Here is a 27280-nt window from a genome sequence, read left to right as displayed (position 1 = left end):
AATGCTACCAAAATAAATAAATAAAACATTAGTCGGGAAACTAATATAAGATAAATCCTACGCAGACAATAATTCAACAAAATGTTTCATGTCAAAACAATCGGTCCATTTGTGGGTGTGTACATATAAATACATATTTTCGTACGTTTACGTAACCATACACGCATTTTTTGTATGTACAAGTATATATACGCACGTGTGCGAAAATATATAGATACGTCTGTATAGTATGTTTTGATTGAATAATCTAAGATGGGCCCGACTTAGCAAATAAAGTAATTAGTGTAAGCCAGCGGGAGCAATAATTGGGCTCGTGAGATCCATGCCATGCAAAAGCTATTAATACAATTTTTATTTTATAATTTGAATAATAATAATAATAACATCAGCGTAATTAGACACGCACCGAGACAGATGAAATAATTAGTAAAATGATGGTCGATTTGATTTTGATTCTCTGGATAGTGGCTGGAACTATTTTTCGGCCATGGATGATGGAATTTCTGAGCTGGCGAAACAGTGCCGTGAGTGGGACCCATGTCACGCCTCTAAAATAATGCTGCTTTTGAAACTAATATTAAAAAAAGGTCATAAAGAGGGACCAAAAAGAAATTCTTTTTTTTTTTTATAAACAAACCCAAAAATAAATTCGGTGCTGATAAAATGGAGTATTTGTATTAAAAATTCAAATACGTAGCGATTCTTATTTCATATAATGTTGATGTAAAAGAAATCAATCTAAAATCCCAAGTTAATATTCTGTAATGATTTTTTCTCGTGCAAATTCAATCACCCTTCATAGGTTTTATTATATATAAAATATATTTATATGACGAATTATTTGTTTACGAGAAAAAGCCAATATAAAAACATGAGCAATGGTATACAAATATATACAATTTTGGTTTTGTTGATGGGAATCATGCAATGCATGACACGTGTCAGCATCATAGCGTCTCATAAGGCAGAAAAGGATTTCGGCTCGAGAAAAACTTTTTTTTTTTAGGGCTCCAGAAAGTCAAAGTCAACAAATCAGAAGAACCCTTCGCAATAAAGATGCGAAACAAACAAAAAACGATTTCGAACACTTCGCTATACGACAAAATCCACATAAATTTTTTCAATTTTTTTTTGTTCATATATATATATATATATTTATTTAAATTACAGCTCATATGGTCCGTCCGACAACGGGCGGTGAATCCTCCTGTGTCTCCGGATAAGGACGACGACAATAACTTTTTTTTTTTAAACTGCTTTGCTTGCTTACAACCTCAATCGCCGTCTCGAACTTCATGCTTATCGGTTTAAATATTCTATAAAATCAAAATAGCAAACACTATTAAATTAATCAACTTTTCATCGTTTTCGTCTAGAATTTTGAATCAGGGTTTTTATTACTATTATAATTATTTTATTCGCAAGACTATAATAATCTCTTCGTTATATTGTTTGCCCATATGCACTTTCGTCTGTCCGGAATACAAATTGCAAAATGTACGAGAGATACGGTAGTGAATACAATTGTTGCTTTTGCTTTTCAATTTGCCGTTGGAATAAACTTTAAAATAAAATAAAAAAAAGTTAAAATTTTTTCCCACGTTTAGACATTTTGTGTTTATAAGATTACAATATATAAAGGACGACAAGATTAGATATATCATATATGTGAGAAATAAAGACAAAAAGTTATGGTACTAGAAAGCTAATCAATATTATATTTTACTAGAATTAGCACATTATACGTGTTTTTTTTAAAATAATTTAATATTCAAAAGTCAATAGACAAAAAGCTTATTCTAATTAGCTCGTATAGCAATCATATTTTTCAGATTAACATTTGCCTAAACCCGAATTTTCCTGAAAAAAATGAAAATACTATGAAAATAATTGGCTAGAGAGATAGAGAGAGGAAAAAAAGGCAGAAGCTTTTCACACGGTGTCAAAACTCAAAAGCCGCCTTATTTACGCTCCATGTTTGCTTAGCAAAGGAAAATAAAAGCGATCAAATGAACCAGACAAATATCCTTTTACTCAGAACGCCGAAAGGGCAGACCCCGTAGAATATCGAACGTCGCCGGAGATCGGAATCTGGGGAGGAGAGAGAAGAGAAAAAAGAAAGTAAGAGGTTTATCGGGTAATGAAAGTTTTAATTTTAATCATAAAATCTTTTGGAGGGGTCAGACAGGCTTATCAGAAAAGGTTGGTGGCGAAAAGGGGAAAAAGGGGTTTTTACGAAAAGCAGATTGACTGGTAGCTCAAGAACAGAGAGAGAGAGAGAGGGAGGGCAAGGGCAAGGGCAAGGGCAAGGGCAAGGACAAGAGCAAGACGATAAACCCTAGAGGGAATCGGATTGCCGGGAAATTATCTGTTGTTTGTGGGTTTTTTTTCCGAGACTGGGTTGAGCTGAGATTTATTTGCTCAGTTCTCTTGCCTTTTTCTCTTGATTTCTGGGTTCCACTGGGAAAAAGGGTAGATTTTGTGGTTTTGAATTTTTTTTTGTGCACATGCCGGTCGATTTGGATAACTCATCCACAGTTTCCGGCGAGGCAAGCGTCTCCTCCACCGGAAATCAAAACCCACCTCCTAAATCCGCCGTTAAAAAGAAGCGCAACCTACCCGGCATGCCTGGTTGCTCCTTAATCCCAACTTCCAGTTTTTTTTCTTCCTAACATCAGAGAAATTGGATTTTTTTTTGGAGGGCTGATGTCTGTTGCTGTGTATGGGTTTCAGATCCAGACGCGGAAGTCATAGCTCTGTCGCCGAAAGCCCTACTGGCGACGAACCGATTCGTATGCGAAATCTGCAACAAGGGTTTTCAGCGCGACCAGAATCTCCAGCTCCACAGACGCGGCCATAATCTGCCATGGAAGCTCCGGCAGAGATCGAGCAAGGAGGTGAAGAAGAAGGTCTATGTATGTCCGGAGCCCACTTGTGTCCACCACGAGCCTTCACGCGCTTTGGGAGATCTCACCGGCATCAAGAAGCACTTCTGTCGAAAACACGGCGAGAAGAAGTGGAAGTGCGAGAAATGCTCTAAGAAATACGCCGTTCAGTCCGATTGGAAGGCCCATTCGAAGATTTGCGGCACCAAAGAGTACAAATGCGACTGCGGCACTCTGTTTTCCAGGTTTGACCGCAAACATAACAAATTTAAAAGTCCAATTTCGATGCATCTTCTTCAATTTAGCCACTGGGTTTCTCCTGATTCTCTTGCAGGAGGGATAGCTTCATAACGCACAGGGCGTTCTGCGATGCGTTGGCTGAAGAGAGCGCCAGGAACCGCAACCACAGCAAGAAGCAGAATCCTGAAATGGGTATCCGGGAAACTGTAGATTCCGACCCGAAAACCCCAGCCACTTCTCAGTCGTCGCCGCCACCGTATCCGCATCCGCATCCGCCGCCGGCTGCGGCTCCGGCTCCGGCTTCCGTGCCGGTTGGAACTGTTGCCCAGGTTGATGCTAAGCCAGCGGAAATCATATCTTCCTCGGCCTTGTCGATTCGGCGTTCAGGTAACATTCTTAGCCCGATTTCCAAATTCGGAAACTTTGGCCTGTTGGATCACGTTTTGTCCTGATATGAAGTGTTTTCCACTCCTTATCCTAATTAAGAACCCCCCAATAAAACCTCTGTTCTGTGTTCTGTCATTGGCGTTTCTTGTAGTTTAGTGGCATTTTTTTCCATTACTTGGTCGTATTCGATGGCTGATTCTTTATGATAAAGAAATCTAAGATACGAAACCATGATTGATTTTCGGCTTTTTCAGTTTAAAAGTTCATCTCTTTATTACAGAAAATTCTCAAACTTGTATGTAATGACACCCTTCTCATCTTGTCTTCATGGGTTTCTTAGCTGCAGAATCCCCAGAAATCTCTCCTGAAGTCATTGAAGAAATTCCAAGGACGATCTTGAACATGAACTCCAACAGTAACACAGCCTCAACCCCAAGCACTAACCTTAGTGACAACAATGGTGTTTTTGCTGGCTTGTTCGTGTCTTCCACAGCCTCACCGAGTTTATACTCCACTACTTCTACAGCTTCACCATGTCTTTTCGCACAGTCCACTTCCGTCGAACCCATCTCTCTCTGCCTCTCGACAAATCACGGGTCACCCTTGTTTGGGTCTGCACTGCAGGACCCAGCACAGTTCCCGAACCCTCCGCCTCAACCAGCCATGTCTGCCACTGCTTTGCTTCAGAAAGCCGCTCAGATGGGGGCATCAGGGGGGTCGTTGCTTCGTGGGTTAGGGATTGTTCCATCTACTTCATCGACAATGGATCTGAGCAGCCAGGACATGTCTCTGGCTCCTGGGCTCGGACTGGGACTGCCTTGCGGAGGCGGCAGCAGTGGCTCGGGTTTGAAAGAGCTCATGATGGGGAACTCCTCTGTGTTTGGTCCGAAACAGACAACGCTCGACTTTCTAGGACTAGGAAGGGCGGTAGGGGGAGGTGGTAGTCATGGTGGCGGACTCTCTGCTCTGATTACCTCCATCGGAAGCGGCGGCTTAGATTTAACGGGGTCTTTCGGGGGTGGAGAGTTTCCGGGTAAGGACATCAGTAGAAGCTCGTAGAGACAAGACGAAGTAGAGGAAACAGCATATTACAGTAAGAAGAGTAGTGATGTTGGAAGAGATTGAATTTTTTAGATATCTGGATCTTTGTTTGGCCTAGTGTCTTGCCCTTACCGGGGTTTCCAGAAGTACATACAGTTTCTAGTAAAAGAAGAAACTTCCGCATTTGCGGTAATAATTTGAATCATAACCAGATTTATGGATTTCTTATGTCTGAAATCTTGGTTTACTGCCAGATATTTCGAACCTGTCGGAAGAAAACAAATAATGTCGTAAAACGCATAATGATTGCGGTAAGAAAACCCCATGTGACACGACTGCACTGGCGTTTGAAGTGATGATGATGATGACGAAGAAGAATAGAATTCGATAAGCAATAAATGAGGTGATGGTGAAAGCTGAATCGGATTTCTTTTTAGGGTTTGGGGGAGAAGAAGACTTGTGTCTAAAAGGAACCGTGTGGAAAAGTATCACTTGGCTGACTGGGTCCCATTCCCAACTTGTTCAATTTCTCTTTTGCGAATGATTTTGGTTCCCATCCCGACAAGAATTTTACATCTCGATGCAACCGTGGACGTGTTTTTTTTTTTTAACTGCATCATTTGATCATGAGGTGTCGGTGTCTAACGTTTCAGCATCAATTTGCTCACATGTATTGAACCTCTTGTATTATTCAAATATCCAACTTAATATGAGATTGCGGATTTGATTTACATCTTAATTAGTTGTGTTTTCTTTATGCTCTTTTTTTTCTTCTTTTATGATTAACGATGGATTATATTATTATTATTATTATTTTTCTCAATGTTTTCCCCACTAATCCCCACTTTAGGTTGCCACATGTTTTAATTTTTTATTTTTATTTCAGCCGTAACCGGATTTGTTATTTTTGTTGAGCAATGAATATACAAGGGGTGTATATATTGGGTCTGTTGTCATGGCCCACACGATAATGGGCTATAAATATTAAAGCCCATAAAACTGATGGTATGACCCAATGTTGCCGTACACCTATTATTGGGCTCATTATAAGGCCCAATACAGTAGCTATTTTTTTTTACAAAGAGCAAGAGCTGAAATTCTTATGTACTGTCATTGCAATTGCAATCTCCGAATTTAGGCCCAAGTATTGCCGTATTTACCGGACAGCCGCCACCTGCAGATTGGGATCTGGTAAGGGCAATTTTCCGAACTCGGTAACAGGAGATTTGTTTTCTCCTCGCCCCTTACCTTTCCCTCTCCCTCCTGTGGTTTCACTTCTTCAAACCTAAACTCCATAGATACATACACATATATACACACACAGAGGAGGACAGAGGAGACGGTGGGTGTGATAGGACCTAGGGTTATCCGGTAATTCTTTCCAAAAGATTTGACGTGAAGCTATGTCGCGGTTTCATGATTTCCCATTGTTTTTCCTTGTTAAATTTGAATTCGTGACTTTTTTCGCCATCATCGTCTACCTTATCGATTTCCCCTTAACCAAAGCCGAACATTTTTGGGCTACGAATGTTGTGGAAAATTTTAGTAGCTGATAAGATCAAGACACGAGTTTTCGTTTTTCCGATTCTTTTGATTATCAGGGTTTCGTTTCGTTGAATTTGATATTCCTGGTTATTGATATGTCGCCAAAGCTATGAAATTCATGTTATCTTGGTTCGATTTTTCTTCAAGGGATTGAAATGTCAGCCACTGCTTTCTCAAGGTTAAACCCTGTTGTTTATACTGGTCGTCTTCAAAGGGTTGTGGCTGGGCGTTGTATATTCAAGAATCTCATACCTGGCGAGAAGGGATTGTTCTTTTCGGGTTTGGAATTTTCTCATTTAGCACGGCCAAGCCCCGGAAGGAGAGTAGCCATGGCTGCTTCTGGTTCGTTGCCGGTGTTTGGGGATGCTTGCTTTGATGATTTGGTTACAACATTTGCAAATGGATTGGACTCCGCTACTATGCCTTCAGCTTCAGGTGGTTGCCTTACCACTGACAGGACTCGTGCTAGTTGCCAGAGAGCTAGCATGAGCATTGGGAAGAGTAAACGAGCAAAGAGCCTATTGGTTTGCCAGCATTCTGCCATTGTCCCGCTCCAGAAGAGCTCCTTCCGAGGTTCATGTTTCAGTCTGATGTCAAAGAATGGCCGTACATCGTCCACTGTATGTTTTTCGGTCGGACCAGCTCATGAATTGTCATTCAACAGTGGTTCTCACGATGAAGATCTTACATATTCTCCTCCTACGTCCTCCTTAAGGTAAGTTGATCACACATTATCCTTTTTTTTTCCAGTTGTTCCTTCCTTGTGCTGGAATTAGTAACGTTTGTCTGTCACTCTTTTAGAATCATAGAGAGAATGTGGAAAAAACAGCAAAGATAATGGCAATGCATTGGTCTACATTGCAATAAAGATCACAAATCCTAGACCGTGGGGGCTGTATGTCTTCAACGGAAAGTGGGTATATGCCAAGAAATTGGTTGTCCGGCCAGTTTGCTGTGTTTAGCTTTGTCTGGGCACGCTCGGACAAAACTGTTTGCAAAGTATTGCATTGAACCATTATTGGTTACGTAAGAAAAGAGGATTTTGAAGTTGAATTACCACATTATGTTTAGTCTTTCTCATAAATCTTAATATTGAGCAGAAACCTGAAGCTACTATCGGGATCGTGTTATCTCCCACATCCTGCAAAGGAAGATACAGGTGGAGAAGATGATCACTTTATATGTGACGAAGAACAAGTCATCGGAGTTGCGGATGGAGTCGGCGGATGGGCAGAAGTTGGTGTGAATGCGGGATTGTTTGCACGTGAACTCATGTCCAATTCAGTAATGGCGATTCAGGGACAGGCCAAGGGTTCTTCCATTGACCCGTTAACAGTGTTAGAGAAGGCGCATGCCCAAACCACGGCAAAAGGCTCATCCACGGCCTGCATCATCACTCTCACCGACAAGGTTGGGTGTTGCCCTTTTAGTTTAGTAACCATATGGATTTCAATCAGGGTGGTATCCAAGTGATACACATTGGCATTGCAATCATACCATCATTATATATGAACATTGTCTTCTTCGCTAATGCAATAGTGGTTGTATCTTGCGTAGGGAATACATGCGATTAATCTCGGGGACAGCGGGTTCATAGTGGTTAGAGAAGGGACTACGCTGTTTCAGTCGCCAGTTCAGCAGCATGGATTCAACTTCACATATCAACTCGAGAGCGGGAACAGAGGCGATATGCCTAGCTCCGGTCAGGTCAGTTCGACATATATGCATACATATATCTGTGTAATGTAATCTACCAAACCTTGTCGTCCCAACATGAACCATTCACACGTTTGAATTCGTGTAAAAATAAATGCAGGTATTTACGATTGAAGTGAAGGAGGGGGATGCGATCGTGGCAGGGACGGATGGATTGTTTGACAATCTATACAACGACGAGATCGTGGGGGTTGTGGTGAATTCGGTGAGAGCGGGCTTAGATCCTAAAGGAACGGCGGAAAAGATTGCGGAATTGGCTCGTCAGATAGCGGTGGATAGAAATCGGCAGACACCGTTCTCTGCGGCGGCTCAGGAGGCCGGGTACCGTTATTACGGTGGAAAGCTCGACGATATAACTGTCGTCGTCTCTTACATCGGTTAACTGCTTAAACCCTGTCTTGTCTGTTCGGGGGAATGTTACGTTACGGGAGCTCTGTTACTGAACGCATTTGTTTTTGTACGGACGGAGTTGTGTTGTATGTTTGACCCACATCTGTTTTTTTTTTTTTTTTAATTCATTAAAAAGGCCAACATATATAACGCTAACGGCTTAATTTACTTTTTTTTTTCAAGAATTATGAAAACAAGTATGGATTTTTAAAAATTGATATACAAATACATAAACTTTGAAAATTTTACGAAAGAACATGAAATCAGCATCAAATCGCCAAAAAATGAAAATGGCTTCAATTGAACTCATCGAGGTGTTATTATTATTATTTGGTAATGGGCTTATCGAGGAATTATTATTACTGAACGATGGTGAGGAAGAATTTTTTTATTTTTATTTTTATAATCGGGTGTCATATAATAAACCGAAGTCTAGTCGTGTGGAAAACAAAATTGCGACATCGCCATGTTCATCTTAGCTAAATAGATTCCGATTTTTTACCAAATTTAATTCTGTCCGATTTTTTAAAAATCGATTCGAAAAACCAGAAGCTTAAACAAAATATTTTGTTGAGATAGACGGTCCATGACAACTTTTTTCTTGTTTTTCACGTGGCATTGACATGTAACCAATTCCATTAAATACATAACAGTCAATGTGGGATTATTGAAATACATGAAACTCGTTTATTTATGTGAAATTAATTTAAAAGTTCATATTTTTTTTGTTAGGATTCTCTTTTTGTTTTCCAATCGCCCAACCACCAAATATTTTCTAATGTACAGATATTACCAAAAATTATCGTTGTAACCAGAATAAGTAGGAAGTCGAACTCAATTAGTAATAAGTAGGAAGTCGAACCCACTTAGTAGTGGGTGAGTGATTGAATTGGATGTGATCTTTGAGTCCAGGTCACGAGTTCGATTCCAACTATTGAGAAGGAAAAGGGATAATTTCTCGGTTGGGAGAGTGTTGCTCCCTAACTATGTTGTCGGTCCCTAAAAAATGCTCCCAGACCTAGATGGATGTAGATTGGATCGAAAGTTCGGATGAACTTCCTGGAAAAAAAAATAGGAAGTCGAAACCATTTGCAAGACGTGCCGCACTGAAAACTGAACCGAACAGAACCATAGTAAGAAATTTTATTACACAGAACAGAATCCAATCCACCCATTGAACCACCAAAAAACAAAACAATGGCTTTCTTTTAAACCATTGAACAAAGTTCAAATGGGGATTGCCTTTTCTTTTCTTTTTTAAAAAAGAATGGTATTGAATCCATCCAAAAACTAAAAAGAACCCTAACCAGACATTTTCCATCTTTCTTTATCAAAGTTTAACATTTTAATGCAAACTGTACCCTTTTTTTCCCGTTATGAACACCCAAAGTTCTTCGTCATCACTTGGGGGAGAGGCAAGCTCTGAAGAACCCGATGAAGGGAACGAACCAATGCCTCGCCTTCATCTTCTTCATTTTCTTATCGCTCTTCTCCAGCTTTCTCGTCTTCTTCTCAGGCTTCTTGACCGGACAATCGCATTCAACAGGCCCCTCAAGAAGCAGATTCCTCCTTTCCTGCGTCAGCTCACTCTTGAAATTCCCATCCGCATAGCGATTCCCGTGAGCTTTGAGCAAGTTTGTGAGTGAGAGTATGATCTCTTTGAACTCGGGCCGTTTGCTGGGGTCCTCTGCCCAGCATGACTTCAGAATCGGGACTGCTTCTGCTGGAAGATTCTCCACACTTGGCCTGTGGTTCTGAGAGAAAACAAACGAACAAGAAAGCTCAAGAATTCTCGTTCGAATCCAAAGGAAGCACGTAAAAAATCATTCTGGGGAGAAAACAATGGCTTTAGGCTCACTTTGCTGGTAGCGTAAGCAACAGAGATGCTATTCTTTCCATGGAACGGTGTTTTGTTTGTCAGCAACTCCCAGAAAACGATTGCGAAGCTGTAGACATCCACCTTGTGATCGTAATGTTTCTTCTCGCCGATCAGAAGTGGTTCACGGCTGAATAACTGTGTGTAAAAATAGAAAAAAAAAAACGTAAGGAGATATATATACATATACATGGAATGTGTGTATATCCGGACAGGTTGGCTTGAATGAAGGGTTTTCAAAGAAACACCTCAGGGGCCATCCATCTGTAGGTGCCCACCTCACAGGTCATTCCCTTCATTGTCTCCTCTCTAGCCAGACCAAAGTCTGCCAGTTTAACTCGCTTCCCGTCTCCTGTAACGAGCACATTGCCTGCGTCTCAAAAAACTGAGATGAGAATCCACCATGGAAGCATTATGATCTCAATTTACAATCTTAAATTCCCATATATTATTTTCCGGGCAAGATAACAGGTTGAAATCCCGTATATGTGCATTTTGGTTACATTGATGAGTAATCGAATGAAAACACGGTGAATATGTGCAAAGCAGATTAACTTCGACCGAAAGAATCGATAAGAAAAGATTTCCAATGAATTATTACTTGGCTTCAAATCACGGTGAATGATGCCATTTTCATGCAAGTATTCCATGGCTTGAGCAATATTCAATGCAAAGCTTATCGAGAGTTCCCTATCAAGACGCCTTGGACGAGAATTCCACAAGAATCTCTGAAGCGTTCCGCCCGTCATGAGTTCGGTAACTATCATCAACTGCGGTTCCACACACGCTCCAATAAACTGTCACCAAAGTTCAATAAAAATGATTTTACGTCTCTTGCATTGCTAATCTCCATCCATTATATCTTCCATGCTTTACGTCGTAAAATACAAATGGATGCACGAATAAATTCAGTTGCTTCACCTCTCAAGCCAACTGTATCGGGTGAGAATATCGATCTATAAAAAGGATAGTTCAAGTGTAAAACTTGGCCAAGGAAAGGAAGAAACTAAGAACCTGCACAATGTTCTCATGTTTCGTCTTGGATAGCAGCAGAACTTCCCGTTGGAATTTTTCTTTGTGCTCGGTGCTTACAGCAGATGTTCTGCTTGGCTCGAAGATCTTCACAGCAACGGGGACGAGTTTCCTGAACCTGTATTCGCATAAATGTTTCATATAAGAATACGTTAAACCACATTCCAAATCAGGATCAGCATGAACCCTAGTGAAATTTTACACATGCCAGTACTCGGTTATCCATTTCTCGAAAATCCCGGGACATTGAAATCTGCATCCTAATCAAAGCCGGAGACGTAGTTTTCCATGCACGGTACACGATTCCCACTTCGGAAAAACTATGCAGATCTAAACATTTTGGTAAGTTCTCTCTAAACAGAAACAAACTTACAGGTGGAGATCGGCGAAAACGGTTTCCTTGTAAGGCCATTTCCTCATCAGAATCATTCAATTCTCATAATCAAAACCAACCTACTAAAGAATGTCCAAGTGGTAGAACATTTTACAACAGTTTTGCACAGGAGTTCTGGTTAAATGAAGAGCTTCGTGGTATACGAGTTACAACTTAGACTGCATGAACATTTTTCTGCTTCTTAAACGACAAGAATTTGTTACCTATGAAAGTATCAAAATCAAGTGAAAAGCTCAAATCATTAACCCCAAAATCATGAGCAGGGTTTAGTGCATCTGGCAAAAGGTTAAGCCTTTAAAAGCTGATCTCTAGATGCCTCAGCACATTGGACTATTGCCTCTGCATGAACAAGAATTTCACACCAAAACGCAAAATCCCCTTTTCAGAAATCAATATGATCAGAAGTTAGCAGAAATTCAGAGGTGAAAAACCCTCGAGACAGAAGCTAAAAAAACCCTAGGACGGTGAGAAGGTATGAAATGAAACAGGATAACAGCAGACATGCAGTTCGGCATAAATCATCACATATTGATCAAGAAACAATCTTGATCGGAACCCTGAATGATAAGATCATCCCAAATCTCAACCTGAGAGGCAAAATTCAAATTGCATTTCGTTTCATTCGGCAGAGGACCCTGAAACCCACCACCAAAGAGAAGGGGCCTCTGATTTAATAAAACCCCAAATCATCTATCGACATGGAGAGGGTAAATAGGCACAAAATAAGCAAATAAACACCAAGATCAAGAGAAAACAACGGAAACGGGAACGCATTTTCATCAAGCTACGAGTATACGTATGGAGGAACCGTGAACAAAAGGTAAGCAAAATAAGAAGAAAAACGGAACCCACAATCCATGGTAGACGATGGAATGCCCTCCTTCTCCGATCATCTCCATCGGAACAACGTCATTCGGGTCGAGTAGCAAATCCGGGCTGATGCTGAAAGCGAATTGATCGTCGGAGCCGTTTCCGGATTCTTCGGAATTGAAAGACTTGAACCCATACGAGCTCATGACAAATGGGAAGTTCGGATGAAGCGTCTCCTCCGCCACTTCCTCCAAAGGATCTGCCATTGATGGAGCCCGCTGATACCTGAGACTGGAAGTTTTCATTGTGAAGTGAGGGAGGAAGACGACAAAGAGAAGTGTTTGGCTGCGTATTTATATACCCAGAAGTTTGGGGGTATTTCCGTAATTTTGAAGAAGCTCGGTAGAGCTATTTCCGACCCGACGCATGTTTTTTGAAATGGGACTGTGGATGGTGGAACGGGAGGGAAAACATGGAAACTTTTATTTTATTTATTAAATGACAATAAAATCCATTAATTTATGATTAAATTTGCACTTTTTATTCTACAGGAAAAGGATAAGTATTATTCTCAATAAGATTTTTCTTAATGTATATGCATGGTGTAATCTATATCATTTTTACCGTGGAATTTATCTATTTTTTAAAATTGTATAATCTGCAAACCAAGAAGATAGGATATCATGCAGTATTGTAGTATATAATATTTCCTATGAGTCAGATGTTTAAAAAATGAAAATTCACGTTTTTTATGAAGATTTTTAGCGGCATACATTTTATAAATGACACAAATCGTATAGTCATAGAAGATATATTATTTGCATATTTCGACGATAGATTAGCTTATCTATATTATAAAATAATATATACATATATATATATATATACACACACATATGCATTGGTCGGGACACATTTTAATTTTCTTAATTATGTAAATATAATATTTAAATTAGAAAAACACATAAAATCGAGGTTCCAATCTGCTATCCATTTTTATAAATTTATAGGATTAAGGAGATGTTGTTGTTGTTGTTAACAATAATAGAACGTTATCAAAATTCTCTAATAAAAGAAAAATCGAATATATCTTATACTAATTGTACTGAAATTCATTTGCCGTCAACCAAAATAATGGAGGTTACGTTTTATACTTCGTGTAGAAGAATTGAAATGACTATTAACCACAAATTGTTAAAACATGCAGAAACCGGACCACATTTACATTATTTCGAAATTATTTACATCGATATTTAAAAAAATTCCATAATTTTTTTTTGTAAAATTACATATAGGTCCATCTATTCCATGTCGTAAAAGGGATTAATATCAGATTCGGAAGTCAGCATCAAATCGCCAAAAAATGAAAATGGCTTCAATTGAACTCATCGAGGTGTTATTATTATTATTTGGTAATGGGCTTATCGAGGAATTATTATTACTGAACGATGGTGAGGAAGAATTTTTTTATTTTTATTTTTATAATCGGGTGTCATATAATAAACCGAAGTCTAGACTTGAAAAAATTATCCACACCGGTTGTCGTTAAATCTTGTTTTGAGCTTCACGTAACTGTTCTTTGAGTTGTGACACCTACAAACTCAGGATAATCTTTAATGGGATATTTATCATAAATAGGAAACTTATCTATCCAAATATATATTCCAAATAAATAAAATACCAAAATCTGCATACGTTTATATAGAAAACAGTACTTAGCAGCGATTCTTTTATAAAAAAAAAATCTAAAATTGTGAAATATGCGAATAGAAACTACTTTATTGGACAGTTTAAATTTTCCAGTTCCAAAACAGGATACAGATGATTTTTTTTAAGGAGGAAATTAGCTTTAACTTGCATAAACTATAATGCTTCGTATCTGTAAATGCTCTTTCCTCTTTAGCTTGGTTGCAAAATAAGATCCGCCACGTGGCGATCAGTGACTGGGTTCTAAATGGTGGGCCATTAGATGGCATCCACAGTTTTCTTGTGGTGGTTTTTTTATTTATTAGTTTTCCTTATTAAAAAAATTGTGGAAATATCATTTTCCACGTCATCCTGTCGAACTTTTCCATAAACAAAAGGCCGAGAAATGATATGCCATCGAGCCCAGAGATTAGCTTTCAAATATTCGTGAGCCCATTTGTTCTCTTTGTTAATCACTTAATTAATTTTTTTAAAATGTGTTTAACCCCTAAAAACATGTAAGTAATCACGCATCTAAGCCCGCCGTATTGAACATTTAATTTCAATTCCAACTACTAATAAATCACATGACAGTAGAATCATAACCAAATAAACTATTTATTTATGCTATACATAAAATTCCGGTTAATGTAATAATTGCACTAATCCACGTCAGCGTAAACCATTTAAAGATCTTGGTTGGGCCGTGCTAAGATCCAAATAAAGCCCATAGTACTTTAAAGCCCAAATGACATGCTTCTCGAGGTCGCAGTTCGATGGATGACTTGGATCGACCAAGCGTTTCGGCTTAACGAAACCGGGTATTGGTTTTCAACCGCAGGTGCGTGCGTGCGACGATACGAACGCCTTCGGCTCTGTCTGCGTTTCCGCTGGTGGTTTACTCTACACACCAGGGAAAAACCCTAGGGTGCGAAAATGGCGAATTCCTCGGGCTTCTTGGCAGCGATCTCTCTCCTCCTGCTTCCTGCACTATGCCTCACTTTCTCCGTCGAGAATCCGACGGATCGGCGTTTGTTGGTTCTTCTCGACGATCTATCACTCAAATCCTCTCACTCCGTCTTCTTTAACTCCCTCAAGTCCCGTGGATTTGACCTTGATTTCAAGCTAGCTGAAGATCCGAAGCTGGCTCTTCAACGTTATGGCCAGTACCTGTATGACGGATTGATCATTTTCGCTCCGTCGACGGACCGTAAGATTCTCGATCTGTTGGTTTCCTGGTCGATATTTGCTAGTTGTATAAAATGGAGCGATTTGTGTGATGTTTGTTTGGCATAGGATTTGGAGGATCTCTGGATTCGAAATCCATCGCGGATTTCGTTGACTCTGGTCGCGACTTGATCTTAGCGGCTGATGATTCTGCATCTGATCTTATTCGAAGCATTGCCACCGAATGTGGTGTTGATTTCGACGAGGTTGATCCAAAATTTGTGGATTATGTTGTTCTTGTTCATAATAATATGCGAATTTTGATTTTGAATTTGACTCGTTTGCTGTATTTTTTTTTCGGTTCCCTAGGATGCATCAGCTATGGTCGTCGATCATTCCAGCTACGCAGTCTCTGACATTGATGGATATCACACCTTGATTGCAGCTGATGATTTCGTGAAATCTGATGCAATTTTAGGGAAAACAAAGATTGAGGTGAATTTCTCGCTTCTGAGCTTCATCATGTCTCAGCAATTTTGATTGGGATAGAATGCATTTTATGATAATGTGGGTAAATTTAGTGTGCTGAGGTTTCGAGTCAATGACATCGAGTAAACCTTGTGATTGCCTCGTGAAATTACAGGCTCCCGTGCTTTTCAGAGGGATTGCACATTCCTTGAACCCTGCCAACAGTCTGGTAAGAAAAGATAAATCATGACATATGTTGATTGTTTTTAGATGATTTCGATGCAATCTCTTATAGATGTCCCTGCTTTGCGATGGGGGAGTTCCTTTTGCCAACTCATAGCTTCTATTCCTTGTAAGGTTTTGAAAGTCCTGTCAGCCTCTCCCTCGGCATATTCTGCAAACCCGAACTCTAAGTTATCAAGTCCTCCCCAGCTCACAGGATCTGCTATCTCATTAGTCTCTGTCATGCAGGTAATCCCTCTCTCTCTCTCTCCCTCTCTCTTACTGATAATATGCACATGGACATTTGCACACCAAATATACTAGTACCAGTGTTGTGCATTAAGGGAAGTATACACTTCCTCATGGTTAGGCAGAGGTGGTTTGGTTGTAAATGCCATTTTGTTATCTCGTACTTTTGCTTTTTGCCGGCCAAACTTCTCTTTTGCCGATTTCTTGAGTTCAAATCATTAGATTCTGATGCATAACTATAAAAAACTGCAGGCCAGAAACAATGCTAGGGTTATGATCTCTGGCTCCTTGCAGATGTTTAGCAACAGGTTAGCAAATATATGATGGCTTTTCAGCTACTGAATCTTCCTTCTGCATGTAGACGCTGTTGATGCTGAGTGAGTGTCACTGTCTTTTTATCTTTTTATGTGAGCTAGGTTTTTCAGATCAGGTGTGCAAAAAGCTGGGAGTCCGAACAAGTAAGTATAGATATGATTCATCTTTCAGGTACAAGCGAAAATTTCCGATGATATTGAATTTTAGGAAGGAAAAATGATCTTGTGTATATGGTTTTCTGTTGCAGATACGAAAAATCTGGCAACGAACAGTTTGTCACTGAACTAAGCAAATGGGTATTCCACGAAAGGGGGCACCTGAAGGTTATTATAGCTTTTCGACCCTTTTTTTTCATGTGACGAAATCTGTTAGTTTAATCAAGATTGATACATGCATAAATAGAGGTCTTTTTGTTCCACCTTTTTCTTCTGATACCTGAGGATTTCCCCTATCATTCATATCCCTCTCTCTTTATCTTCTGGTTCCAGGCTGTTAATCTTGTGCACCATAAGGCTGGAGAGATGGATGAGCCTGCAATGTACAGGATAAAAGATGACCTGGTGTGGCTTCTACATATTCTTGCCGAATATTTTTATTTACTGAGAAGATAACCTCCTGATGAGATTTCTGACAAGCTTTGGATGTATCAATTGACTGCAGGAATTCTCTGTGGAGATATACGAGTGGTCTGGGAAGAACTGGGAACCGTATGTGGCTGATGATGTGCAAGTTCAGTTCTACATGATGAGCCCATACGTTTTGAAAACCCTGTCCACAGACAAAAAGGTAACACTTTCCTGAGCTTTCAAGGGAAGCTTGTAGTTTCTTCGTCAGGGTTGTTAACTACTATCTCCATGAACAACTTCATCATAGTTAGTTTCCAATTTTTCCCAGGGTCTGTATGAAACATCTTTCAAGGTTCCAGATGTGTATGGTGTCTTCCAGTTCAAGGTTGAATACGAAAAACTGGGGTACACTACTATATCGCTCTCAAAGCAGGTCAGTGTTTAAATTTTTTTTAAAAAAGGTCCCAAGACTTGTCTCCAGATACGCTCATTGTTTGGAGAAGAGGGTATCTGCTCATGTAAACATTACGTAATGTAAAATGATGCATTGCATTGCAGATCCCTGTGCGGCCATACAGACACAATGAATACGAGAGATTTATCACAACTGCTTATCCTTATTATGGAGCTTGCTTCAGCACTGTAAACCTCTCTCTCTCTCTCTCTCTCTCTCTCTCTCTCTCCCACAATGCCCTCCTTCTCCGATCATCTCCATCGGAACAACGTCATTCGGGTCGAGTAGCAAATCCGGGCTGATGCTGAAAGCGAATTGATCGTCGGAGCCGTTTCCGGATTCTTCGGAATTGAAAGACTTGAACCCATACGAGCTCATGACAAATGGGAAGTTCGGATGAAGCGTCTCCTCCGCCACTTCCTCCAAAGGATCTGCCATTGATGGAGCCCGCTGATACCTGAGACTGGAAGTTTTCATTGTGAAGTGAGGGAGGAAGACGACAAAGAGAAGTGTTTGGCTGCGTATTTATATACCCAGAAGTTTGGGGGTATTTCCGTAATTTTGAAGAAGCTCGGTAGAGCTATTTCCGACCCGACGCATGTTTTTTGAAATGGGACTGTGGATGGTGGAACGGGAGGGAAAACATGGAAACTTTTATTTTATTTATTAAATGCTCTCCTGCTCTCTCTCTCTCTCTCTCTCTCTCTCTCTCTCTCTCTCTCTCTCTCTCTCTCTCTCTCTCTCTCTCTCTCTCTCTCTGAGTCTGTGTCTCTTCCACACACACAAACAGACACGCCTTTACCATAAGTCTAATTAGGGTTTTTTTGTGTGCAGATGGCTGGATTCTTCGTCTTCAGCTTTGTCTACCTTTACCATAAGTAGAAAGCTCCACAATTAGGGTTTTTTCTCAGTCTGATAAAGTTAGCCTTACCTCTTTTATTTTAAACGACAAGAAGTTGAGGTCCAGAAAAAAAAATTACTTCCGGGAACTTTGTGATACTCTTCTGAAATTAGTTTTAACTCAGTCTGTTCTCTCTTTGAGATGCCTTATGTTTACAGATTTCAGTTTTTGGAGTTGTCTTCGAGTTGGTGAAGCACGTACACGCAGCAGTCGAAACTTTAACCTCGAATGGTACTAACCATTGATTAATATTTCTGATATTATCAAATAAATGTGAAGACGTCTAATATTCTAAAATCAACAAATTCAGAATTAAAAAAATGTGCGTGTGTATATATATACACACTGATATGTCATTGTCGAAATTGCCTCGGGTAATGAAGCTGGCGAAATCAATCATTAAAATCGATGAGTTTCTCCCCCCCCCCTCCAATTATATATTGATGGCGTCTTTGTATGACGCATTTTGTTTTAAAAGGAAGTGCCGATCCGCTTCCTCCCCCCTTCGCCTCCGTAAGAGCATTTGTGTGAGGTTCAGCCAGAAACAGAGGAGCAAATTCCCTAAAACTGAAATATCCACCTAAAAGAGATGGACTGATGCATTCAGGTACTCTCTCTCCGACCTCAGCATATCAAAGTTCCAACCCTGCATTTCCCTCTTATCATGCCCGTGTTCGTGTTCGTGTACTGCAACTCTTGTTTCCAGTGAGCTATGTATATTCTTAACCATTATCTTTGATGAAATTCTTGCTGATATGTTTGAAATTCATGGATTTTCACTTTAACCCACATGCCTTGTGTTGACTGGTTTTTCTTGCAAAACTGCTTAATTAGCTAACTATGCTGTCTCTTTCATTGCGCATTACGTCTGAATCCTCTCATCTTCAGCTTCTCCTGACGCTTGCACTTCTTTAAAGGACTCCCAGGCTCCTGAATCTCCGGAGTCGAGTTGACAAGACTTGATCCTCGGAAATTTCCGAGTCAGATTTCATCTTGGAAAAAGTCTACACTTTTTACTGCTTGATTTTTTTTTTTATTTAACCTTCAAAATGATCACGAATCCTGAATTCGAGCTTTCGGATCAAACCCTTCACCCGTCTACCAACGGAGCCGCGGATGGACCTGCGTCCCTGCGGGCATTGACGAGAATCACCAGCGGTCTTGACGAAATAAACGAGCAACTCGCAAGTTTCATCGTGTCGAGTGTCGAAGATACGTAGAATTGACCGGATAAGCATGGCCACTCATGTGACGCTGAGAGACATGGACGACTTGCGTATGCATAGTCGGAGATTGGAGCTTGTGATTGAATCTCTGATGCTATTGGCCCAATTTGCTCTGGAAAAGGAAGAAGGAGAAGGAGAAGTGAGAGTGAGGCTTGCCATCAATGAGATGAGGAGGCAGCTGGACTCATCGCTGCGTGCTGTTGAAGGCTTTAGCAAGAGCACATCCTTTTGTAGAAGTCATATCATGACGAACAAGAAACTCGTATCTGATAAACTATGCAGACGCACTTCCCGCTCAGACTCCAAGACCCGAAACTGGTAACAGCTTTGACTGTTTATTTTTTTTTTCTTTGATCAATGTATCAAGAGTGTGTGTGTGTGTGTTAGCCAGACAAGATGTTAACGTGTGCATGATGTTGTTTCTGTGTGTTTAGGTTGGAGATCTTCATTTGAATAATGTCGGACTTTTTATGGTTCAAGTCTTCGTAGAAGAAGATGGAAGCTGAAGTGGCTGACTTTGTCCGGAAGACGAAATTCAAATGTTGCAGACTTGCAGTTGTGTTTACGACATTTTATATTGCAGTTATTAGGCGTGGTCATTTCGAGTTTGGCCTCGGGTTCGGTTATATTCGGATTCGGTTATAGAAAAACTATAACCGTTCGGTTTTTATATAAACTTCGGTTCGGTTCGGTTTCAGTAAAAAAAATGAAATTATCGTTTTCTTCGATTATTTTTTTTATTCGGTTCAGTTCGGATACGGTTATGACTTATTCGGTTTAGTTCGATTCGGTTATTCGGTTAATAATCGAATGGTCACCCTAACACTTATGTGTGTGTCTTTTTGGATAAGAACATCAAGTGTCTTTAATATTTAGCAACAGTTGCTGCTTATGTGTGTATATATGTTGTTCAAACTTAGTTTATTGTGTTATTATATGTATGTTGTTGCTGTAGAAATGAGAGTGTATGTAGAGTTAAAAAAATCTTCGTCATGCTCTGTTTCTTTATCACAACAAGAGTTTTTTTTCCCGGTTTTCAATGACGAGATTCACTCTTTAAACGGGATTTTGAGAAACTTACAAATAATGGTCGGATGTTGAAGAGCTAATTTGAAGATAGAATTCTAAATCTTTGATAGTTTAACCCGTGAAACGAGAGGTTTAGCGTCTGTTTCATGTCGAATTCAAATCCAAAATTATCAAATAAATTTATGACGATATCTAATATTCAACCTATAAATCTGTAATTCAATATATATATATATATATATATCATATTATTTTACGGTATTAGGGTTTATAATTTTTAAAATTAAGAATATTATTATCTTTTCACATGTGAAAATTAAGTTAATTAATTATGATAAAACAAATTAGGGTTTAGTTACAAGAAAATACCTAATAATCTGATATTTGTATTTTAAGTAAATAAAATTGACGAAATCCGTTGAATTTGAAGTTATTTGTCTTAGATAACAAATATATAATTGAATAAAATTACTACATAAACGAATGTATGAGTAAATTCTTTATGCAAACAAACAAAAAGAAGAAAAAGTAATAGTATGAATCATTAGGAACGTGCATAAAACATGGATTTCTACCGTAGGTGTCATACATATGCTTTTTTTTTAACATTGATTAAATATGTGAGACCATCCATATACATGTATATATATATATATATATATTGAAGGGTTGTATATATATAATATAAACGGAGCAGCTAATGTACAAAACAACATACTATTTTAAAGTAAACCCTGTTGGGCGAGTGAGACAAAAGTCGGTCCAAACATTTTGATTGGAAAAAAAAAACTAATTGTAACATAATAAAATCATAGGTTCTGACCTAACTATTAAGCCCCGAGTGGGTAAGTGGTAGGCTCCCCTCCAACACATTGACTTACTTTCATGCACGGATTAGGACAACTTAATTAAGGGAAACATTTGGCTTTCTTTGACGAACAATTAGGCTTCTTTCTACATATATATATATATATATATATATATGCCCTTGGCGGATTATTCAAATTTCCGTTGTAAAAAAAAAGTTTTTTTTTAATAAACGTAGGAGACGACAAGGCTATATGGCTTGTGTCGGTGCGACGGTGACGGAGTCCGCGTAGTGAGGTAGATTTGGAAAAACCACACGGTTTTAAAAAGTTGACCCAAATCGACCTACGCTTCGATACGTTTTCAACTATTATAAATTGTTTTATTTTTTTTATTTTATTTTGATCTTATACCAAATTTTTGTTTGAAATGCATACTTATTTTTAAAACTACGAATTTGCTGTAAAAAACATCTTTATTGGAGAAAAAAAAATACCAAGGCATAACTGTTGCTAGAAATAGACCAATTGGTGTGGACTATTTTTTTTTTTTACAATTAATAGAAGTATAATAATCAATTTTATTGTTTTTCGGAGATTTAGTCTAAAAAAATATAATAGATCTGTGTTGTAACGAAATATCTTATATAGAGGAAAAAGTGTATGAACATAAATGTTGGAAACATGTCTATACGTCACACAATAAATAATGAATACTAAAAAAAATATCAAAATTACGCATGTTATAGCAACTTTGAAAATATCACAAGATTAAATTGTTTTTTTTTACCAAGGTTAATAATGATTGAATGGTGTAATTCATGATAACTCTAATGATATTATGGGCATTGCTCAGAATACAGCAACAACATCTCCTCAATCTAAGGAAAACAACGAAGGCAAAAAGCAAAACAAATTTATTTATTTTTTAAAAACAAAATAGGAGTAAAAGTGGCCAAAAAGTGGTTTCGTCAATCAGATTTAAAACACACTCATTAAATTCAAGCATGCACTTGTAGTAAATGTGTGTGTGGCATGGGCACGTGAGACGCACGTGGCGCATCATCGTCATTTGAGCTCCTTAATCACCGTTTAATCAGCTTAGTGGCTAACTAAAAATACGGCACTCGGGTCGCCTTCCCTCCCGTTAATCTTTGGTTGCATTGCCATTTGCCACTTTTCCCTCCCAAACATACGACGTCGCTTGTTCCAACGATCATTTTTATCAGCCTTTTACTCGTTTTTTTAATACAATAATTATAATTAACTATATGCACCTCGATTGTAAATATTGAATTATCGCCGGTCTTCTTTTGTTACGTAAAATATCTAGAATTGGAAATTGGAATAATCCATGACCAAAAGGAAAACGGGGATACTCAGAGACAGTTTTAACGAATGAATATAGAAATAAATAATTCATAACAAGTATTTCATCATAATACGATCCTAATCTCCTTATAATAAGGAAATACATAATCATATATGCAAGTTTGCCATATTGGAGAGATACCGCATATCTCCTCATTACCTTAATGTTTAATCATGGACATCGTGACTATAGATTCGTTGACCACGTGGACATATGATGTTTGTCCGCTTTTACTGGAACCATCTTATGTGTGTGAGGTGGCAGTCAAGTAGGACCTACAATAGTATTATAGCACGTGTTTCCATTTGAGCCAACTCCCGCCAATGAATTCCGGGTCGGCCGGACCGGACCGATCTGTTTGTCTTTATATCTCCAAATTTCGGGGCACATATGTAGTGGTGTGTGCTTAGTATTTACCTGCGAAATTTATTTATATAAGATTCATGCTTTGCATGATCATGTAAATCTTAACCCTAATTTTACGAACAAAGTTTACTTTGTACTTCATCGGGAAAAGTGTGCATCGATTCAATTCTATTCATTTTAAATTAGAAGAATCTGTTTCTAATGGTAATATAAAACGAGATTTTGTTGTATTATTTTATTATACAAACACATTATATATATAAGATCTATATTTTCGGAATAGAAGTTTCGTTATAAAGATTAATTTGCTATAAGGTGCCAGTGTGAGTGTGATTTGATTGATAGAGTGATAGCTTTACCATAACGAAAGTGAAATCTATTTAATAAGAGTGTAAGTCGACGCGAGACGTAACACTCCCCGTATTAAATGTGATGGTGCATGTCGTTAGTTCAAATACTACCATCATATGGAAAATATCACGTACGATCATGGACAGTCCCTCCCGATTCATGCAACGTAATATCTCTCACCTTTAAAAGCAAACGATGATATACTCTGATCAATAGATCAAACCCCACGTACCAAAATTCTATTTCCTGCTTAAAATTAAATCACACGTCGTAATTTATTGCACCAAATCCATTACATAACATAATCTCTTTTTTAATAATGTATTTAATGCGTATACTATATAAAAGCACGTAATGATATATTGTGAATGCGTAACGGCAATAGTATCAAACGTAAATGCATACGTTCTCTTCAACGGGAATTGCAGTTATAACAAAATTGATGCGAGAACTATATAAATAAAGACAAGTGTTAGACCGTGAGTTGCCTCTTCGGCAAGCTTTGGTATGAATTGAAACTTTATTCTAATAAATACATATATGCCTTTTTTTTTCAGGGGGGGACAACACGCCAAATCTGGAATCTTGGATTTAATAAAATATATAATACGATATGTTTGCACTAAAAGAACATGAAAAAAGAAAAAAGAAAAATAAAAGGTGACATCTCGCCGACAAGTTTTATATTCAAAACATTGACTTCCATTACCATCATCGGTAGGTCCTTTAGTTTGAAATTCATTTGCTGAAGAAGCTCTCTCTCTCTCTCTATAAGCCGATAAATAGAGCATTTGCTCTTCACGTCTTCTCTAATGAAAATGCACGGCGGCTTGTGGGTAATCTTCTTCATTCTCATCACGGCGGGCTCCGCCGCATCCGCCGACATAGTCCGACGAGAGGAGAGATTCAAGGAGGCACCGGAATTTTTCAACTCGCCGGAGTGCTCCGCCGTCGAAAGCGACTTCCTTTGCTCGGACAAGGCAGTCCACGTGGCAATGACCCTCGACGCCACGTATCTCCGGGGATCAATGGCCGTCATCCTCTCCGCACTGCAGCACTCCTCCTGCCCTCAGAACATCGTTTTCCACTTCGTCATCTCGAAGCAGAGCCACCGACGCCGAAACGACGTCGTCCGCTCCATCGCACAATCGTTCCCCTACTTGAAATTCCGGATTTACCCCTACGACGGCGCCGCCGTCTCCGGCCTCATCTCCACCTCCATCCGCTCGGCCTTGGACTCTCCGTTGAACTACGCGCGCAACTACCTCGCCGACCTCCTCCCGCCGTGCATCTCACGCGCCGTCTATCTGGACTCTGACCTCGTTCTCGTAGACGACATCTCCAAGCTCTTCTCCACACCCATGCCGGACGACGTCGTTTTGGCCGCGCCCGAGTACTGCAACGCCAACTTCACCTCTTACTTCACTCCCACTTTCTGGTCCAACCCTTCTCTCTCTCTCACACTCGCCACCGACAGGCGACGAACACCCTGTTACTTCAACACGGGAGTGATGGTGATGGAGCTCAGGAAATGGAGAGAAGGGGATTACACGAGGAAGATAATAGAGTGGATGGAGTTGCAGAAGAGGATTCGGATCTACGAGCTAGGTTCTCTGCCACCGTTTTTGTTGGTTTTCGCCGGAAACATAGCTCCGGTGGATCACCGGTGGAACCAGCACGGTCTCGGCGGAGACAACTTCAGGGGGCTGTGTCGGGATTTGCATCCAGGTCCAGTGAGTTTGTTGCATTGGAGCGGCAAAGGTAAGCCCTGGGCGAGGCTCGACGCCGGCAGGCCCTGCCCTTTGGACACCCTCTGGCTTCCCTACGATTTGTTAGAACCCCGGTTCGATCTCATCGAGAGCTAGGTCTTACTTAGATTTCCCTGTCTCTTTTTTTTTTATTTGAGTTTTTTGAAAACTGGATATGTATACGGAGAATAACAGTATTTAAATAAATCCACGCGGCGGGTGATGAAAAGATCTAAGTAGCATGAGTTTGTATTGATGCTCTAAATATTTTTGTACCTGCTTCACGTCCAAATACGTACAGGGACGTAGAAATTGTGAATATTATAACCAAATGTATACGTCTGCCAGTTTCATGTGTATATAAGAGGTTCTATTCTATATATATATATATATATCCTTCGTTTTTTATGAATTCCGGTTTTTGTTTTGTTGTTGATCTTAATGAGCGATGACCGTGTGGATTTCCCGTAATATTCATATTTCTTGAAAATATGAAAATACCATAATTTTTTACGCCAAATTCATGCCTAACTCCATTGTTGCTTACGACCAAATTAATATTGTAAGAAATATCTTTGAAACTCCACGACTTTTTCGGTAAGATATTTCAAAAAATAATAATAACTTCAGCCATACGGTATTTATTGGTTTAAAGATTAGACATACGCTGAATCCATACGAAATCTTAGTAGTTAATTTCTGATATCATAATAAGTAAAAATGAAGGTGATTATAATTATCGGGTAATTTAGGAAGCATTTTATTGCACAATTATTAGGGTTGTTGCATATCGTTTTCCATTCCATCTGCATGGAATTTTAAGCTGTCTAGTGAATATTAATATATGACCACAATCATTTATCGTAACATCCAAATCTCTCACCGTATTGAGTATAATTTCCTTTAATTATATATACATGACACCCGACCAATCATTTTTCTAGGTTGTCTTCTATGTAACGCTGAATTTCCAATTCTATTGATTATCCGATCAAAATGCTCAATGCAGTCAATTATGCAACTGTAGTGTATATACGCGATTATGCATGTTCGTATATGCGATAAGCTGTTTGAAACCGACACGTGTGTACGCAGACGTAGTTTTTTCGTCCATGCGCTGTGCAGTTTTTTAATTTGGACCGATGTAGAAAAATTCCAAGTTGTTGTATAGAATGGAAAGCGTGATGCCACGACGCATTGGTCAACTCATTGGGGATTACGTATAGATCTCGACTGTTTAATATAATGTGCAGATTACCAATGAACACATATATATATATATATATATGCATGATTAATTATATTCTTTTTTTCTTGGGTCAACTTATCTATAATTACATGATGATTAGCTACGACTAATAAAATAGTGGACCGAACTCCATCGGGCTCGCTAGATCCTCAGCTTATCTTTTACCGACGCACGCTGTACAAGAAATACGTATCGCAGTTGTACGTACGTACGTACGTATGCAAGTAATATGTGATGTCCACGCACCGTAGACATACGTGATGGTTCACATCTCATAAATTCTATATTTTTTTATATAATAATTTGGGCATACTCTTCCATGTTCGTGGTCTATGGATTTTCTGCATATTTTTCTTGTTATAAAATTTTGAGCATACACATATTGAAGTGATGAAAAAAACAAACGCGTGCAGTTGAAAAATGGAAATAATAGGCCTACTATTTCGGATAGTGGGCTTCACAAAGCCCATTTGATCGATGCATATAATACCCCATTTCTCTGTATCCCCATATTAAAACGGACGAATCCTATATTTCCATAACCAGTACTTATAATTAAAAAAATTGAAATAAAATTTTATACATAATTCGTTATTGACGTATTAAAATTGCGTGGCCATCTGATTTCCCACTATATTTTTAATGACACGTCTAATTTTAAGCTTATGACTTATCAATAACCTAAAATAAACATTTGTTGTTAGGTTATAAGGGATGATTGGGTAAGAAAGCAGACATATTACGTACAAAAGGTTACATAAATAAAGAGGAAGCCGGCTGTGTTAGGCA

General features: G+C 39.0%; 5 protein-coding genes across 8 annotated transcripts; 4 read left to right on the top strand and 1 right to left on the bottom strand.

Annotated features, from left to right (window-relative positions):
• Positions 1-1887: 1887 nt before the first annotated feature.
• Positions 1888-4781, top strand: LOC104819219 (protein indeterminate-domain 1-like). 2 transcript variants are annotated; one of them, XM_010549195.2, is made up of 4 exons: positions 1888-2631; positions 2734-3130; positions 3220-3512; positions 3859-4781. In XM_010549195.2, the coding sequence occupies exons 1-4, from the start codon at positions 2508-2510 to the stop codon at positions 4569-4571; spliced, it is 1527 nt and encodes a 508-aa protein (XP_010547497.1). In that variant the 5' UTR covers positions 1888-2507; the 3' UTR covers positions 4572-4781. The 2 variants fall into 2 exon arrangements, with proteins under 2 accessions (XP_010547497.1, XP_010547496.1); XM_010549194.2 differs by having other exon boundaries at positions 1892-2631; positions 3853-4781.
• An 893-nt stretch (positions 4782-5674) lies between these two features.
• LOC104819218 (probable protein phosphatase 2C 80) lies at positions 5675-8354 on the top strand. 3 transcript variants are annotated; one of them, XM_010549192.1, is made up of 5 exons: positions 5675-5744; positions 6246-6813; positions 7199-7508; positions 7656-7805; positions 7915-8354. In XM_010549192.1, exons 2-5 carry the CDS (start codon positions 6254-6256, stop codon positions 8194-8196), a joined length of 1302 nt encoding a protein of 433 aa, XP_010547494.1. In that variant the 5' UTR covers positions 5675-5744; positions 6246-6253; the 3' UTR covers positions 8197-8354. The 3 variants fall into 3 exon arrangements, with proteins under 3 accessions (XP_010547494.1, XP_010547495.1, XP_010547493.1); XM_010549193.1 differs by lacking the exon at positions 5675-5744 and adding an exon at positions 5751-5895; XM_010549191.1 differs by lacking the exon at positions 5675-5744 and adding an exon at positions 5751-5924.
• Positions 8355-9333: 979 nt separating this feature from the next.
• LOC104819217 (serine/threonine-protein kinase HT1-like) lies at positions 9334-12622 on the bottom strand. The gene is made up of 6 exons (XM_010549190.1): positions 12359-12622; positions 11095-11230; positions 10682-10877; positions 10329-10450; positions 10063-10218; positions 9334-9958 (listed from the first exon to the last, which is right to left on the bottom strand). Exons 1-6 carry the CDS (start codon positions 12619-12621, stop codon positions 9605-9607), a joined length of 1227 nt encoding a protein of 408 aa, XP_010547492.1. The 5' UTR covers position 12622; the 3' UTR covers positions 9334-9604.
• A 2188-nt stretch (positions 12623-14810) lies between these two features.
• On the top strand, positions 14811-18513 carry LOC104819216 (dolichyl-diphosphooligosaccharide--protein glycosyltransferase 48 kDa subunit). Its single transcript, XM_010549189.1, has 13 exons — positions 14811-15212; positions 15299-15435; positions 15539-15664; positions 15813-15866; positions 15995-16108; positions 16361-16416; positions 16525-16566; positions 16671-16746; positions 16912-16983; positions 17084-17209; positions 17318-17422; positions 17548-17631; positions 18278-18513. The coding sequence occupies exons 1-13, from the start codon at positions 14939-14941 to the stop codon at positions 18323-18325; spliced, it is 1314 nt and encodes a 437-aa protein (XP_010547491.1). The 5' UTR covers positions 14811-14938; the 3' UTR covers positions 18326-18513.
• A 5511-nt stretch (positions 18514-24024) lies between these two features.
• On the top strand, positions 24025-25589 carry LOC104819215 (probable galacturonosyltransferase-like 2). The gene has a single exon (XM_010549187.2). It carries the CDS (start codon positions 24307-24309, stop codon positions 25357-25359), a length of 1053 nt encoding a protein of 350 aa, XP_010547489.1. The 5' UTR covers positions 24025-24306; the 3' UTR covers positions 25360-25589.
• The last annotated feature ends 1691 nt before the right edge of the window (positions 25590-27280 follow it).

The sequence above is a fragment of the Tarenaya hassleriana genome, unplaced genomic scaffold, assembly GCF_000463585.1.
Source record: "Tarenaya hassleriana unplaced genomic scaffold, ASM46358v1 Cleome3, whole genome shotgun sequence".
NCBI lineage: Eukaryota > Viridiplantae > Streptophyta > Magnoliopsida > Brassicales > Cleomaceae > Tarenaya > Tarenaya hassleriana.
This window is presented reverse-complemented; position numbering and strand designations above follow the sequence as displayed.

What these genes read in the sequence shown, in the direction of transcription:
- LOC104819219 (XM_010549194.2), top strand. Translation starts at nt 2,508, where the DNA reads ATGCCGGTCGATTTGGATAACTCATCCACAGTTTCCGGCGAGGCAAGC. An exon ending in CAACCTACCCGGCATGCCTG is followed by an intron (nt 2,632 to 2,733) that starts GTTGCTCCTTAA and finishes TATGGGTTTCAG; the next exon opens with ATCCAGACGCGGAAGTCATA. An exon ending in TGCGGCACTCTGTTTTCCAG is followed by an intron (nt 3,131 to 3,219) that starts GTTTGACCGCAA and finishes ATTCTCTTGCAG; the next exon opens with GAGGGATAGCTTCATAACGC.
- LOC104819218 (XM_010549192.1), top strand. Translation starts at nt 6,254, where the DNA reads ATGTCAGCCACTGCTTTCTCAAGGTTAAACCCTGTTGTTTATACTGGT. An exon ending in CCTCCTACGTCCTCCTTAAG is followed by an intron (nt 6,814 to 7,198) that starts GTAAGTTGATCA and finishes AATATTGAGCAG; the next exon opens with AAACCTGAAGCTACTATCGG. An exon ending in TCATCACTCTCACCGACAAG is followed by an intron (nt 7,509 to 7,655) that starts GTTGGGTGTTGC and finishes TATCTTGCGTAG; the next exon opens with GGAATACATGCGATTAATCT.
- LOC104819217 (XM_010549190.1), bottom strand. Translation starts at nt 12,621, where the DNA reads ATGAAAACTTCCAGTCTCAGGTATCAGCGGGCTCCATCAATGGCAGAT. An exon ending in AACATGAGAACATTGTGCAG is followed by an intron (nt 10,878 to 11,094) that starts GTTCTTAGTTTC and finishes CTTTGGTGACAG; the next exon opens with TTTATTGGAGCGTGTGTGGA. An exon ending in ACAGATGGATGGCCCCTGAG is followed by an intron (nt 10,219 to 10,328) that starts GTGTTTCTTTGA and finishes TTTTACACACAG; the next exon opens with TTATTCAGCCGTGAACCACT.
- LOC104819216 (XM_010549189.1), top strand. Translation starts at nt 14,939, where the DNA reads ATGGCGAATTCCTCGGGCTTCTTGGCAGCGATCTCTCTCCTCCTGCTT. An exon ending in TGAACCCTGCCAACAGTCTG is followed by an intron (nt 15,867 to 15,994) that starts GTAAGAAAAGAT and finishes ATTCCTTGTAAG; the next exon opens with GTTTTGAAAGTCCTGTCAGC. An exon ending in ATGGAGCTTGCTTCAGCACT is followed by an intron (nt 17,632 to 18,277) that starts GTAAACCTCTCT and finishes TTTTGTGTGCAG; the next exon opens with ATGGCTGGATTCTTCGTCTT.
- LOC104819215 (XM_010549187.2), top strand. Translation starts at nt 24,307, where the DNA reads ATGAAAATGCACGGCGGCTTGTGGGTAATCTTCTTCATTCTCATCACG.